Source organism: Coturnix japonica, chromosome 2 (assembly GCF_054131305.1).
Source record: "Coturnix japonica strain WE chromosome 2, WE-NBRP24, whole genome shotgun sequence".
NCBI classification, from domain to species: domain Eukaryota; kingdom Metazoa; phylum Chordata; class Aves; order Galliformes; family Phasianidae; genus Coturnix; species Coturnix japonica.
In genome coordinates, this window is record NC_140664.1 from 57,833,431 (window position 1) to 57,846,299 (window position 12,869).

Consider the following 12,869-nt stretch of genomic DNA (forward strand, 5'->3'; position numbering starts at 1 on the left):
TTGGGAAGAAAACCATAGTTCTGCAAGGATGAAGAGTGATACGTAAGAGTGTACTTTTCATTTCTGGGATAAGTATTGATATTCATGTGACCTACTTCTAAAATCTGTCAGAAATGGATATTTCTGTTGGAAATGTCATTCTTTTTTAGATGAAAAGAGTTATTCTGGAAACAATGTGTCATATTTGGCTACAAACGCTAATTTTGAAGAGAAATCGATTTCTTTTGGTGATGAAAACCACCTTTATGTTTAGAACATGCTGTTTGTAGAGATGAAAAACATTATTTTGGTAAGAAAACCATATTTTTGCAAGGGTAAAGAGTGATACCTAAAAGAGACCTTTTTATTTCTGGTATAAGTATTGATATTCCTGTGAAATTTTTCTAAAATCTGTCAGAAAAGGATATATCGGTTGGAAATGTCCTTATTTTGTAGAGGAGAAAAGGTGTTTCTGTTAGTAATGTCCTCAATTGGTAGAAGAGAAAAGGTATTCTGGAAGCAATGTGTCCTATTTTGCTACAAAGCTTCATTTTGTAGAGAAAATGTCTTCTTCTGGGGATGAAAACCAGTATTTCTGGGAAACAGCGCTATTTTAAAGGGATAAAAAGCATAATTTTGGTGAGAAAACCATGTTTTTGCAAGGATAAAGAATGATTCTTAGGAGAGAACTTTTTATTTCTGGAATAGGTACTGATATTTGTGTGACATTCTTCTAAAATTTGCCAGAAATCGATCTTTCTGTTGGAAATGTCCTTATTTTGAAGAGGGAAAGAGGTATTCCAATAACAGTGTTTCATATGTTGCTACAGGGGACCATTTGTAGAGAAAACGATTTCTATTGGTGATGAAAACCACTTTTTTGGGTAGAAAATGCTACTTGTAATGATGACAAGCTTTGTCTTGGTAAGAAAATGAATTTTTTGCAAGATTCAAGAGTGATACCTAAGAGAGAACACATTTTTTTCTGGTGTAAGTCTTGATATTAGTGTGAAATACATGGGAAATTTGTCTGAAATGGATAATTCTTATGTTAATGTCATTATTTTGTAGGGGAAGACAGATATTCTGGAATCAGTGAGTCATAATTTGTTACAAAGCTTCACTTTAAAGAGAATGTGTCTTCTTTTGGGGATGAAAACCAGTAATTTAGGGAGAAATTGCTATTTGTAGGGATGAAAAGCATTATTTTGGGAAGAAAACCATAGTTCTGCAAGGATGAAGAGTGATACGTAAGAGTGTACTTTTCATTTCTGGGATAAGTATTGATATTCATGTGACCTACTTCTAAAATCTGTCAGAAATGAATATTTCTGTTGGAAATGCAATTCTTTTTTAGATGAAAAGAGTTATTCTGGAAACAATGTGTCATATTTGGCTACAAACGCTAATTTTGAAGAGAAATCGATTTCTTTTGGTGATGAAAACCACATTTATGTTTAGAACATGCTGTTTGTAGAGATGAAAAGCATAGCAACATATGAAACACTGTTATTGGAATACCTCTTTCCCTCTTCAAAATAAGGACATTTCCAACAGAAATATCGATTTCTGACAAATTTTAGAAGAATGGCACACAGATATAAGTACCTATCCCAGAAATAAAAAGTTCTCTCCTAAGAATTATTCTTTATCCTTGCAAAAACATGGTTTTCTCACCAAAATTATGCTTTTTATCCTTTTAAAATAGCGTTGTCTCCCAGAAATACTGGTTTTCATTCCCAGAAGAAGACATTTTCTCTACAAAATGAAGCTTTGTAGCAAAATAGGACACATTGCTTCCAGAATACCTTTTCTCTTCTACCAATTGAGGACATTACTAACAGAAACACCTTTTCTCCTCTACAAAATAAGGACATTTCCAACAGATATATCCTTTTCTGACAGATTTTAGAAAAATTTCACAGGAATATCAATACTTATACCAGAAATAAAAAGGTCTCTCTTAGGTATCACTCTTAACCCTTGCAAAAATATGCTTTTCTTACTAAATAATGTTTTTCATCTCTACAAACAGCATTTTCTAGACATAAAGGTGGTTTTCATCACCAAAAGAAATCGATTTCTCTTCAAAATCAGCGTTTGTAGCCAAATATGACACACTGTTTCCAGAATAACTCTTTTCATCTAAAAAAGAATGACATTTCCAACAGAAATATCCATTTCTGACAGATTTTAGAAGTAGGTCACATGAATATCAATACTTATCCCAGAAATGAAAAGTACACTCTTAGGTATCACTCTTCATCCTTGCAAAACTATGGTTTTCTTCCCAAACTAATGCTTTTCATCCCTACAAATAGCAATTTCTCCCTAAATTACTGGTTTTCATCCCCAAAAGAAGACACATTCTCTTTAAAATGATGCTTTGTAACAAATGATGACTCACTGATTCCAGAATATCTCTCTTCCCCTACAAAATAATGACATTAGCATAAGAATTATCCATTTCAGACAAATTTCCGATGTATTTCACACTAATATCAAGACTTACACCAGAAAAAAATGTGTTCTCTCTTAGGTATCACTCTTGAATCTTGCAAAAAATTCATTTTCTTACCAATACAAAGCTTGTCATCATTACAAGTAGCATTTTCTACCCAAAAAAGTGGTTTTCATCCCCAATAGAAATCGTTTTCTCTACAAATGGTCCCCAGTAGCAACATATGAAACACTCTTATTGGAATACCTCTTTCCCTCTTCAAAATAAGGCCATTTCCGACAGAAATATCGATTTCTGACAAATTTTAGAAGAATGTCACACAAATATCTGTACCTATCCCAGAAATAAAAAGTTCTCTCCTAAGAATCATTCTTTATCCTTGCAAAAACATGGTTTTCTCACCAAAATTATGCTTTTTATCCCTTTAAAATAGCGCTGTTTCCCAGAAATACTGGTTTTCATCCCCAGAAGAAGACATTTTCTCTACAAAATGAAGCTTTGTAGCAAAATAGGACACATTGCTTCCAGAATACCTTTTCTCTTCTACCAATTGAGGACATTACTAACAGAAACACCTTTTCTCCTCTACAAAATAAGGACATTTCCAACAGATATATCCTTTTCTGACAGATTTTAGAAAAATTTCACAGGAATATCAATACTTATACCAGAAATAAAAAGGTCTCTCTTAGGTATCACACTTTACCCTTGCAAAAATATGATTTTCTTACCCAAATAATGTTTTTCATCTCTACAAACGGCATTTTCTAGACATAAAGGTGGTTTTCATCACCAAAAGAAATCGTTTTCTCTTCAAAATCAGCGTTTGTAGCCAAATATGACACACTGTTTCCAGAATAACTCTTTTCATCTAAAAAAGAATGACATTTCCAACAGAAATATCCATTTCTGACAGATTTTAGAAGTAGGTCACATGAATATCAATACTTATCCCAGAAATGAAAAGTACACTCTTAGGTATCACTCTTCATCCTTGCAAAACTATGGTTTTCTTCCCAAACTAATGCTTTTCATCCCTACAAATAGCAATTTCTCCCTAAATTACTGGTTTTCATCCCCAAAAGAAGACACATTCTCTTTAAAATGATGCTTTGTAGCAAATTATGACTCACTGATTCCAGAATATCTGTCTTCCCCTACAAAATAATGACATTAACATAAGAATTATCCATTTCAGACAAATTTCCCATGTATTTCACACTAATATCAAGACTTACACCAGAAAAAAATGTGTTCTCTCTTAGGTATCACTCTTGAATCTTGCAAAAAATTCATTTTCTTACCAATACAAAGCTTGTCATCATTACAAGTAGCATTTTCTACCCAAAAAAGTGGTTTTCATCCCCAATAGAAATCGTTTTCTCTACAAATGGTCCCCTGCAGCAACATATGAAACACTCTTATTGGAATACCTCTTTTCCTCTTCAAAATAAGGACATTTCCAACAGAAATATCGATTTCTGACAAATTTTAGAAGAATGGCACACAGATATAAGTACCTATCCCAGAAATAAAAAGTTCTCTCCTAAGAATTATTCTTTATCCTTGCAAAAACATGGTTTTCTCACCAAAATTATGCTTTTTATCCTTTTAAAATAGCGTTGTCTCCCAGAAATACTGGTTTTCATTCCCAGAAGAAGACATTTTCTCTACAAAATGAAGCTTTGTAGCAAAATAGGACACATTGCTTCCAGAATACCTTTTCTCTTCTACCAATTGAGGACATTACTAACAGAAACACCTTTTCTCCTCTACAAAATAAGGACATTTCCAACAGATATATCCTTTTCTGACAGATTTTAGAAAAATTTCACAGGAATATCAATACTTATACCAGAAATAAAAAGGTCTCTCTTAGGTATCACTCTTAACCCTTGCAAAAATATGCTTTTCTTACTAAATAATGTTTTTCATCTCTACAAACAGCATTTTCTAGACATAAAGGTGGTTTTCATCACCAAAAGAAATCGATTTCTCTTCAAAATCAGCGTTTGTAGCCAAATATGACACACTGTTTCCAGAATAACTCTTTTCATCTAAAAAAGAATGACATTTCCAACAGAAATATCCATTTCTGACAGATTTTAGAAGTAGGTCAAATGAATATCAATACTTATCCCAGAAATGAAAAGTACACTCTTAGGTATCACTCTTCATCCTTGCAAAACTATGGTTTTCTTCCCAAACTAATGCTTTTCATCCCTACAAATAGCAATTTCTCCCTAAATTACTGGTTTTCATCCCCAAAAGAAGACACATTCTCTTTAAAATGATGCTTTGTAACAAATGATGACTCACTGATTCCAGAATATCTCTCTTCCCTGTCTCGCTCCAATTTACAGGAGGGAGGCAAGGTTCTTTTGTGTATATACCCGGCGTGAGATTAAGAAGCAACGGTTCAAATGTTGGTCCAACCAGTTTATTAAAGTCCTAGCCGTTTTTAGGGAGATGGGGAAGGGAAGGTAGGCGATAGGGAAAGTAGGAAATATAAGCAAGGAGTCTTTGCAGATAGCAAAAGAGATATAGTCACCACCGTGGGTCCAGCGAGGTACACAATAGGTCCGTTGATCTCAGGAACTCGTCTGATCACCGCGGGAAATGGGAGACAGCCAGGGAGCTCCGCAGCAAGCCGGTCCCGGGGGTTCTTCCGACGAGGTTTTCCCCTCAGGGAATTCTCCGTCAAAGGTGTCTTTGGGAGTTTGTCTCCAAAGTCCCCAGTTTAGCGAGAGCCTTTTATCCCCCATTTCGGTGGGAATTTTTCCTCTTCGAAGTCTGAGAATTGCAGCTCAGCATTTTTGGGGGAAATACCAAACTTCCAAACAAACAGGCAAAACACTTCTCGAAAGATGATTTACAACCAGCTTTTGTGACATTCCTGGCCACAGATGGGCCAGCAAGGAAGGAAGAGGGGGGTCTCCGTTGCCGGACACAAGCGTTATCGCCTTCTGCAGTGGTCCACTCCTTCGAGCAGCACCCCTGAGAAAGAGTGCTCATCCGGCTTCTGCTTATCTTTGCAATCATAAGCAGAGGTACTGTGACACAACAACACCCACCATTCACCCTCCTAGATAGTTAGCAGTCGCCAGTCTTATCATCAGAAAGGCCTCATGAAGCAAGCTTTGAGACAACAAAAGAAAACCAGTTCTGTCTTTCACACCACCCCGTGGCTCAAAGGTTGCTTGAAACTGATGCGCAAATGACCATTCACGGTGGTGAGGAAAGAAAAAAAAAAAAAGTAAGCATAAGGAAAAAGAGGGATGGGTGATATGGGGGAATTAAATGTTAACATAATCATCATTCAATCAAAACCTTGATTGATAACACATTAAACATAAGGTTACTCGTAAGGTCATAATTACATTCAGTATACAGGCATGTATTTTAGCAAACCACCAAAGAAACCACTATATCAGATCTCTTTAAAATAGAAATTAACACCCTTAATACCATATAACTTTCCTTTAGCAATCCATGCTTATATATACCATAAACATTTAACAATCACAAAGACAGTTACAATAACTAATAGTATCAAATAAACAAGTAAAACAAATAAATAGGGGTATTTGTGTCAGCTGCTTTCCACTTGAGCATTTCCAAAGCAGTTCAATTGCTGAGAGATATAAATGCTAGTTTGGGAAGTTAAAATACTGTTATAGACTATTGAACTTTTCACAGGACAGTGTGTGTGTAGGATACCCCATAGTATAAACCATAAGAGGGATAATTCCAGAAACATACACATCTCTTCAACAACCATGTTTTGTATGGAACTCCTGGACTGATGTGACACTGAAAAACATCAGTGCAAAGTGCTTTATAGTAGATTTGTTTTTTGTGACCACATCTAACAGATATTAGATGGGTTCCTTGGCTCATTTCCCAATTTGTCAGGAATTTGGAAACACTATGGAGGAGTTACATGCAAACCATAATCAGTTTGACAAAAAAGGGGTAAAAGAAGGGATCAGAAGGAATGGTTATCACTGTGCAGAAAGTACCAGAAATCCAGAATGACCTGGAAAAACTCTGAACCAAACTGTGAAGTTTTAAGAGATCCAAGGACTGATATCAATCACAACCCACAACAACAAACAAAAGCATAATACTATTGCAACCAAAATATGTAATAAGAGAGGTAAATTCAGAATTCTAGCACAATCACATCTTCAACTTTTCTGTCACAAAACACAAATGGTTAAAGTCAGCTATCAGTCGTTCTGTTCAGTGAAGGTCCCACGGGGATCTTCTGTAAAATAAAACAAAACAACAACTTGCCCTTTTGGGGCTTTGTTAATACAATTAAAAAAAAAATGAGAGAACAATCCATCGAGGAGTATATTTTACATTCCTTTTTCGGGGTGTCCTTAGCCTTCTAAGGATATTTTTTAAGGGATTTCATTAAGGTAAGGGAAACGCCTCATGTTAGCTGAGTCAGTCCACACAAGCTGGCCAGAGAGATAAGTGTTTCCCTAGCTTATCAGCAACTGGATCGTGACTCACAGGGGCAATTGGCAGGAGTGGGGAGGCCTTGGGACAGAAGGTGTTAAATCGAGGATCTCCTTTTGTTGTGAGCTTTCTAATAAACATCCACCCTTCACTGCCTTCCCCCCCCCCACCTCCCACTCATCTGGGGGAGGGGGCGAAAGCATCAGCTTTCCTTGAGCTTTTGTTCTGGCCACAAGTTAACTAATTTCTCTAACCTGACTGTGGGTAATCCATTCATCAAGTCTCGTGGAACACCCTTTTGCCAGCCCAGTGTCCAGAGACAATTCCGTTTATGATCAATATTTCGCCTACCTGTTCTTACTGGCAATGAGACCCTTCCAGTTCCACTGAGCTTTGGACTAGGTGACCTAGGAGCAAGGGTGGTTGCAGCGAGCCTTACTTCCTCTGGTTCAGATATACTGGAAGAAGCCACAGGCCCATATTTCCTTTCATAATTAATCAACTCTTGGGCAACCTCCCCCCATGTCCATACTTTATATCCTGACTGCAAATGACCTGAGGTGCCAGTTCCTTCTAATGCTGCAAGGGTTCTTTGTCCCTGAGGCATAGCTTGTATTTTGTCTTGTAGTTGTATGCCTATAGGTTTCAGTGATTCTGGAAGCCCCCTGATTAAAGGAGTCATCCTTTCAGGATCCACAGGCATCATCATAGGTGATTCATGATGTGGCTGCAGCTTTCTATCATACATCATTTGGAGACAAGCAGCTTTTTGAACACTTTCAACCAATTGATCAGCTGTCCCATTAATAGCAAGAGGGTCTCCCCTTTCTAAAGGGTTAAGACCACCTGCCCAATAGGCAGCCCTTTGTGTTAGGGACCAGGGAGCACGGTTATTACCAGTAGTCAAAAATACACCTGGCCCCCAATAACCCTCAGCCTCCTTTTCGGTTAACATAATTTGGTCTCCACCAGTTAAGCTGACTCTCCATACATATTCTGTTTCCGATTCCTTTGGAGAGCGGCTAAAATCTTTTTTCAGTTTTGCTAATTCAGTGGTAGAAAAGGGAATTTCTTTAACATTCATTTGAGGGTCCAGATCCTCACTGTTATCAAACGTATATTCAGTTTTTATCAAAGGACGCAATTGGGCTGGTGAGTCCTCTAATTTGCCAAGCCCTTCCTTTATTCCTTGTAGCTCCTTCTGAGGAAAAGTTTTTTCTTGAGGCAAATTATGGACAGCAGTATTGCTAGTATTCTTATATGTTAATAGTTCCTTAAAAGCCATTTGCAACAAGACTGTATTATGTTGCTCTCTTTGTAATTGTTCCTCAAGGTTCACTATTTGATTCTGCAGAGTTTTTACCAATTCTTGCATTACTTTAACTGATTCCTGTAATGCTTGTATGGTTTGGGTTTCTGCCGAATGCTTTTCATCTCGGAACTCCACGGCAGCTTTTAAAGCAGCACCGAGTACCGCACAAATAAACGATTTTCCTTTCCCGGCTCGAGTATGAGCCTCATATTGTAAAACACGAATGCGGTCGGAAACACTCTGCAAGTTATACCAGTTTTGTCGTGCCCAATCCACCCCTGATAAAGAGGGCCGAGCACCATGCTTTTCTAAAAGGTCAAATAGCACATTTTCACTTTTCATAGTGGCAACAATTTCACTCATTTCTCAATACCCTAAAAGAAACACACACTAAGGGAAGAGAAGGTACGCTTAACTCCTTACCCCTCCCAAGGGAGACACGCACCTATCAAACAAATGCAAATGCTACAATCATTCCTCCTTTTCACAACAGACCAAGAAGCCCAATCAACACTTACAAAGAAAGTGTAAACACCTAAATCGCTCCTGGCTACCCTGTCAGGCCAGGAAAACTTCAAGCTTAAAGCCACACAAGTTACAAAACACTTCTAGGTTTCTCAGAAAGGAATAAAATTCTTGGAGAGGCAAAACGTCAAAAAATTACCTCCTCACTTCCCCAAGAGGAGCACACACAAAACTTTCAAATTCCAAAATACGTTACAAGTTACTTAAACCACAAAATGAGAAATAGTCTTCCCGAGGAGGCACACACGTATAAAACAAGAGCAAATAGTCAAAATTAATTCATACGTCCCCGAGAGGTAAACACATAAGCAGTAAAGTTTCAGAATATGGAGCGGTCTTCCTGGAGAGGTGCTCACATCTAAGTTACCAAAATTATCGGTCCTTGCAACTCCAGGAGGTACATACAGAAAAATTTTGGAGTTTTTGGAAGGACAACACTCTCACGGCGGGCATCCTGCCGACTACGCCAATAAAAAATGTCTCGCTCCAATTTACAGGAGGGAGGCAAGGTTCTTTTGTGTATATACCCGGCGTGAGATTAAGAAGCAACGGTTCAAATGTTGGTCCAACCAGTTTATTAAAGTCCTAGCCGTTTTTAGGGAGATGGGGAAGGGAAGGTAGGCGATAGGGAAAGTAGGAAATATAAGCAAGGAGTCTTTGCAGATAGCAAAAGAGATATAGTCACCACCGTGGGTCCAGCGAGGTACACAATAGGTCCGTTGATCTCAGGAACTCGTCTGATCACCGCGGGAAATGGGAGACAGCCAGGGAGCTCCGCAGCAAGCCGGTCCCGGGGGTTCTTCCGACGAGGTTTTCCCCTCAGGGAATTCTCCGTCAAAGGTGTCTTTGGGAGTTTGTCTCCAAAGTCCCCAGTTTAGCGAGAGCCTTTTATCCCCCATTTCGGTGGGAATTTTTCCTCTTCGAAGTCTGAGAATTGCAGCTCAGCATTTTTGGGGGAAATACCAAACTTCCAAACAAACAGGCAAAACACTTCTCGAAAGATGATTTACAACCAGCTTTTGTGACATTCCTGGCCACAGATGGGCCAGCAAGGAAGGAAGAGGGGGGTCTCCGTTGCCGGACACAAGCGTTATCGCCTTCTGCAGTGGTCCACTCCTTCGAGCAGCACCCCTGAGAAAGAGTGCTCATCCGGCTTCTGCTTATCTTTGCAATCATAAGCAGAGGTACTGTGACACAACAACACCCACCATTCACCCTCCTAGATAGTTAGCAGTCGCCAGTCTTATCATCAGAAAGGCCTCATGAAGCAAGCTTTGAGACAACAAAAGAAAACCAGTTCTGTCTTTCACATTCCCCTACAAAATAATGACATTAGCATAAGAATTATCCATTTCAGACAAATTTCCGATGTATTTCACACTAATATCAAGACTTACACCAGAAAAAAATGTGTTCTCTCTTAGGTATCACTCTTGAATCTTGCAAAAAATTCATTTTCTTACCAATACAAAGCTTGTCATCATTACAAGTAGCATTTTCTACCCAAAAAAGTGGTTTTCATCCCCAATAGAAATCGTTTTCTCTACAAATGGTCCCCAGTAGCAACATATGAAACACTCTTATTGGAATACCTCTTTCCCTCTTCAAAATAAGGACATTTCCAACAGAAATATCGATTTCTGACAAATTTTAGAAGAATGTCACACAAATATCTGTACCTATCCCAGAAATAAAAAGTTCTCTCCTAAGAATCATTCTTTATCCTTGCAAAAACATGGTTTTCTCACCAAAATTATGCTTTTTATCCCTTTAAAATAGCGCTGTTTCCCAGAAATACTGGTTTTCATCCCCAGAAGAAGACATTTTCTCTACAAAATGAAGCTTTGTAGCAAAATAGGACACATTGCTTCCAGAATACCTTTTCTCTTCTACCAACTGAGGACATTACTAACAGAAACACCTTTTCTCCTCTACAAAATAAGGACATTTCCAACAGATATATCCTTTTCTGACAGATTTTAGAAAAATTTCACAGGAATATCAATACTTATACCAGAAATAAAAAGGTCTCTCTTAGGTATCACTCTTTACCCTTGCAAAAATATGCTTTTCTTACTAAATAATGTTTTTCATCTCTACAAACAGCATTTTCTAGACATAAAGGTGGTTTTCATCAGCAAAAGAAATATATTTCTCTTCAAAATCAGCGTTTGTAGCCAAATATGACACATTGTTTCCAGAATAACTCTTTTCATCTATAAAAGAATGACATTTCCAACAGAAATATCCATTTCTGACAGATTTTAGAAGTAGGTCACATGAACATCAATACTTATCCCAGAAATGAAAAGTACACTCTTAGGTATCACTCTTCATCCTTGCAAAACTATGGTTTTCTTCCCAAACTAATGCTTTTCATCCCTACAAATAGCAATTTCTCCCTAAATTACTGGTTTTCATCCCCAAAAGAAGACACATTCTCTTTAAAATGATGCTTTGTAACAAATGATGACTCACTGATTCCAGAATATCTGTCTTCCCCTACAAAATAATGACATTAACATAAGAGTTATCGATTTCAGACAAATTTCTGATGTATTTCACACTAATATCAAGACTTACACAAGAAAAAAATGTGTTCTCTCTTAGGTATCACTCTTGAATCTTGCAAAAAATTCATTTTCTTACCAATACAAAGCTTGTCATCATTACAAGTAGCATTTTCTACCCAAAAAAGTGGTTTTCATCCCCAATAGAAATCGTTTTCTCTACAAATGGTCCCCTGTAGCAACATATGAAACACTCTTATTGGAATACCTCTTTCCCTCTTCAAAATAAGGCCATTTCCAACAGAAATATCGATTTCTGACAAATTTTAGAAGAATGGCACACAAATATCAGTACCTATCCCAGAAATAAAAAGTTCTCTCCTAAGAATCATTCTTTATCCTTGTAAAAGCATGGTTTTCTCGCCAAAATTTTGCTTTTTATCCCTTTACAATAGCGTCGTTTCCCAGAAATACTGGTTTTCATCCCCAGAAGAAGACATTTTCTCTACAAAATGAAGCTTTGTAGCAAAATAGGACACATTGCTTCCAGAATACCTTTTCTCTTCTACAAATTGAGGACATTACTAACAGAAACACCTTTTCTCCTCTACAAAATAAGGACATTTCCAACAGATATATCCTTTTCTGACAGATTTTAGAAAAATTTCACAGGAATATCAATACTTATACCAGAAATAAAAAGGTCTCTCTTAGGTATCACTCTTTACCCTTGCAAAAATATGCTTTTCTAACTCAAATAAAGTTTTTCATCTCTACAAACGGCATTTTCTAGACATAAAGGTGGTTTTCATCAGCAAAAGAAATCGATTTCTCTTCAAAATTAGCGTTTGTAGCCAAATATGACACACTGTTTCGAGAATAACTCTTTTCATCTAAAAAAGAATGACATTTCCAACAGAAATATCCATTTCTGACAGATTTTAGAAGTAGGTCACATGAATATCAATACTTATCCCAGAAATGAAAAGTACACTCTTAGGTATCACTCTTCATCCTTGCAAAACTATGGTTTTCTTCCCAAACTAATGCTTTTCATCCCTACAAATAGCAATTTCTCCCTAAATTACTGGTTTTCATCCCCAAAAGAAGACACATTCTCTTTAAAATGATGCTTTGTAACAAATGATGACTCACTGATTCCAGAATATCTCTCTTCCCCTACAAAATAATGACATTAACATAAGAATTGTCCATTTCAGACAAATTTCCGATGTATTTCATACTAATATCAATACTTACACCAGAAAAAAATGTGTTCTCTCTTAGGTATCACTCTTGAATCTTGCAAAAAATTCATTTTCTTACCAATACAAAGCTTGTCATCATTACAAGTTGCATTTTCTACCCAAAAAAGTGGTTTTCATCCCCAATAGAAATCGTTTTCTCTACAAATGTTCCCCTGTAGCAACATATGAAACACTCTTATTGGAATACCTCTTTCCCTCTTCAAAATAAGGACATTTCCAACAGAAATATCGATTTCTGACAAATTTTAGAAGAATGGCACACAAATATCAGTACCTATCCCAGAAATAAAAAGTTCTCTCCTAAGAATCATTCTTTATCCTTGCAAAAACATGGTTTTCTCACC

General features: G+C 37.1%; 1 protein-coding gene across 1 annotated transcript; it reads right to left on the bottom strand.

Moving 5' to 3' along the window:
• Window positions 1–4,858: 4,858 nt before the first annotated feature.
• On the bottom strand, window positions 4,859–10,052 carry LOC146761834 (uncharacterized). Its single transcript, XM_085537610.1, has one exon. The coding sequence runs from the start codon at window positions 8,583–8,585 to the stop codon at window positions 7,113–7,115; it is 1,473 nt and encodes a 490-aa protein (XP_085393736.1). The 5' UTR covers window positions 8,586–10,052; the 3' UTR covers window positions 4,859–7,112.
• Between the last annotated feature and the right edge of the window lie 2,817 nt (window positions 10,053–12,869).